Genomic DNA, 3,047 nt, shown 5'->3' with positions numbered 1-3,047 from the left:
GGCGCCCGCGCCCTCCCGCCCCGCGACAAGATCCCTCCGCCGGCGCGGGTAACGCGGCGGCGCGCGTCTCGCCTCACGACAGGGGTCTCCCGCCGTCCCTGAGGCGCTGCCGGCTGCGACTCGCCTACGGGAGGAGGCAGGTGCTGGCGAGGGTCTCCGCGGCTTCCCCTCAGAGCCCCCGGCCGTAGAGGGCCCTGTGGCGCAGGTGCTCCTCGAGACACTGGATGGCGGCGTTGTCCACGAGGGGGTCGAACTTGTTGGCCAGGAGGTGGTGCTGCTGGAGCAACCAGGCCACGTCGCCCGCCCCGTAGATGCAGACGGCGCGCTGGTGCTGGCCGGTGCAGGGCGGGTAGGGCGCGCCCTTGCTGGTGTCGCCCTCCAGGTACTGCCACTTGACCAGGCGGGGCAGGGCGTTCATGTCCGAGAGCTGGAACTTGTCATTCTGGGGCGTGGCGCCCGGCACACCGGGCATGCGGTTGAGGGTGGCCCAGACGTGTTCGTCAGGGCTGTAGGTGTCCTTGGCCCACTCGAGGAACTGCTGCGCCGTGGGGTTCTCAAAGATGTACTGCACGAAGGCGCGCGTGACCACAATGTATGCGTTGCCCGTGAACATGGGATAGTTGTGGGGTGGCGGCAGTTTCTCTGTGGCTGTCCGGAAGATGAACTTCCCCACTTTGTGGTGGTACTGCCAGCGCGCCTGCTTGGGGCCCGAGGCCTTCTCTGACTCCATGCTGTTCCGCCCCTGCAGCACCTTCAGGGCACGGACGATCTCGACGTTGGTCTTGATGGGGAAATCGGTGCCGCAGGTGTTGAGGACGTAGCGCCACGGCATGGGGCTCTGCAGCAGGTCCTGCATGCAGTTGAGGTCAGCCTGCAGCCGGGACCAGGAGGCATATACCACGTCTTCCAAGCGGCTCGCCACAAAGACGTTGGGGAAGCAGGCTACGATGGCCCGCACGGCCTCTTGGAAGGCGGCCGGAGACTTCCTGTCAACGTGGACGCAGTAGACGTTCTGGGGGGCGTAGAGGGAGCGCAGGAGCCGCTCAAACATCTCGATTTTGTTGTGGATGACCATGGAGTAGGCGATGGGGAACTCCGCCTCCTCCTGGCTCAGCGCGAACTCGATGAATCGCCGGGTCTCCTTGAAGTTGCTGCAGTCCTTAGTCATGTTCAGGTACTCGCCGGGCGTCAGGGAAGCCCTTCTGTTCGCAACCTCCAGGTTGCTGAGCTGGGCCTCCCGGATGGCTTTCTCATCGCCGCGGACGATCCCCGAGCAGTTGATCCTCCTGCCGGGGGAGAGCTCCAGTGCCTGGTAGAGGCGCCCGCGGCAACGGGGATGGGCGGCGGCGTCCGGGTGGGCGGCGGGGCAGGGCCGGGTGGCGCTGCGCAGCGCCACGGCGGCGGCCAGCAGCAGGGAGCTGAGCAGCACCGCGCAGCGCCGCCGCGCCTGCAGGGGGGTCCTGTCGCACAGCCGCATGCCCCCGAGGCGGCGGCGGCGGGCGCAGCCGGCTCCCTCGCGCGCCGCGCCGCCACGTGCGGCCCGCCCTCCCCGCCGCTCGGGGGCGAAGCGCTGCCCGACCACCACCCCCCCTGCCTCCCCCCGCCCGCCCGCCCGCGGCTGCCTTGCCTCGGTGGCTGTGGTCTTGCCTCTTAGGTGGACTTTATTGAGGGCGCTGGAGCCGGTGCCGAGCGAAGAGTAACGTGACAGCCTGGGTGCCTGCTTCCTGGGTAGTGGTGAAAGAGTGGCAGGGCGATCTCTGCTTAGCCGCAGGTGTATAACAGGTGAATAAAAGGAAGTCTCCTCCTTCCCCGTGGCGTGATTGCGTTTGGTTTTATCAGCGCTGGATGTGGTTGTATATCTTGTATGTCTGTTTAAAAGAAGGTGTTTTATCTTACCCGTCCAGTGCGTAACGCAAGGAAAATTCCTTTAGAATGCCAACCCCGTGAAACACGCTTTTAAAAAAAGACTTTACTAGATGACTTTGGGATCTAACCTGCTTTTCCAGTGTTCAGATCATTCCAACTTACAGGTCAAGAGAGTGACAGCCATAGTGCTGTAGCCTAGAAGCCCAGCCGCAGCAAGCTTTCTGCTGGCCTGGAGCATTTTGAGCTTTAGTGAAGGATTATTGCAAAAGATGTTGGACAGCTGGGCAAAGTGGGATCTCTGCCTCTACAGTGGAAGCAGCGGGTGAAGATAGAGGCTGTGGTTTAGAAATAATTTGCCACAAAGTGTCCGCTTAAAGCAAGGAGTGAGAGAATATTGGTGGAGAGCATCAGGACCTCCTGCATGCCCCTATATGGACATCCTGGCTGAGTAAGTATCACTTAATAGAAAAAAAGGGATAACTGCGAGTGACTAAAATATGCCTTGTGCCATGATGAACAAAATAATGTCCCCGAGGTTTTGCAGTCATCCCAAGCCACTTTGTGGTTTGAACAAAACATGGTATTTGGTACCATGTTTGTAAAAAAGGGCCAGTTTCAATGATGAGTCAAAATTTCTAAGATGATGCAAACCAAGGTGTATTTCTTTTAAATTTTTTTTTCTTTCTCCAGATGCATCAAGGAACCAAACTCACAGAACCTGCAGCTGGACTGAGGACAGTTGATGTAAGTGTAGCTCTGCACGGGTTCTAGAAAACAGCAGCAGTTACTTCCCCAATTTCAAAATTGAGATTATTTGTTGAATTATTAGCTTTACCCAATTCGGTAAATAATTGTCTTAGACATCTGTGGTCCAGAAATTCTAATGGGCATTATGAAACGCAATGATGTGATACGTATAGTATTTCCCATATGCACAGCTGTCAGTTCGCCTGTGTTAAGTACCAAAGTGAATGTGCTTGGGAGAAACATGGGGAAAAATGGCTTGGGAATGTAAACAAGATGCTAGATGGGCCAGCTGCTTTCTCAGTGCAAGGAAGACATTAATCCCATTTATATGTGTACTTCGCTCCTGAAATTTATTTCTAAGGTATGTTCAGCTTGCACTAGAGAGTTTGTTCACCTGAACAATTTCAAAGCACCTGAGGAAAGGTACTTTCCAA

General features: G+C 57.2%; 1 protein-coding gene across 1 annotated transcript; it reads right to left on the bottom strand.

Annotated features, from left to right (window-relative positions):
- Positions 1 to 1,530, bottom strand: GCNT3 (glucosaminyl (N-acetyl) transferase 3, mucin type). The gene has a single exon (XM_052807954.1). It carries the CDS (start codon positions 1,475 to 1,477, stop codon positions 170 to 172), a length of 1,308 nt encoding a protein of 435 aa, XP_052663914.1. The 5' UTR covers positions 1,478 to 1,530; the 3' UTR covers positions 1 to 169.
- Positions 1,531 to 3,047: the final 1,517 nt, after the last annotated feature.

This window comes from Harpia harpyja, chromosome 14, assembly GCF_026419915.1.
Source record: "Harpia harpyja isolate bHarHar1 chromosome 14, bHarHar1 primary haplotype, whole genome shotgun sequence".
Taxonomy (NCBI): Eukaryota; Metazoa; Chordata; class Aves; order Accipitriformes; family Accipitridae; genus Harpia; species Harpia harpyja.
This window is presented reverse-complemented; position numbering and strand designations above follow the sequence as displayed.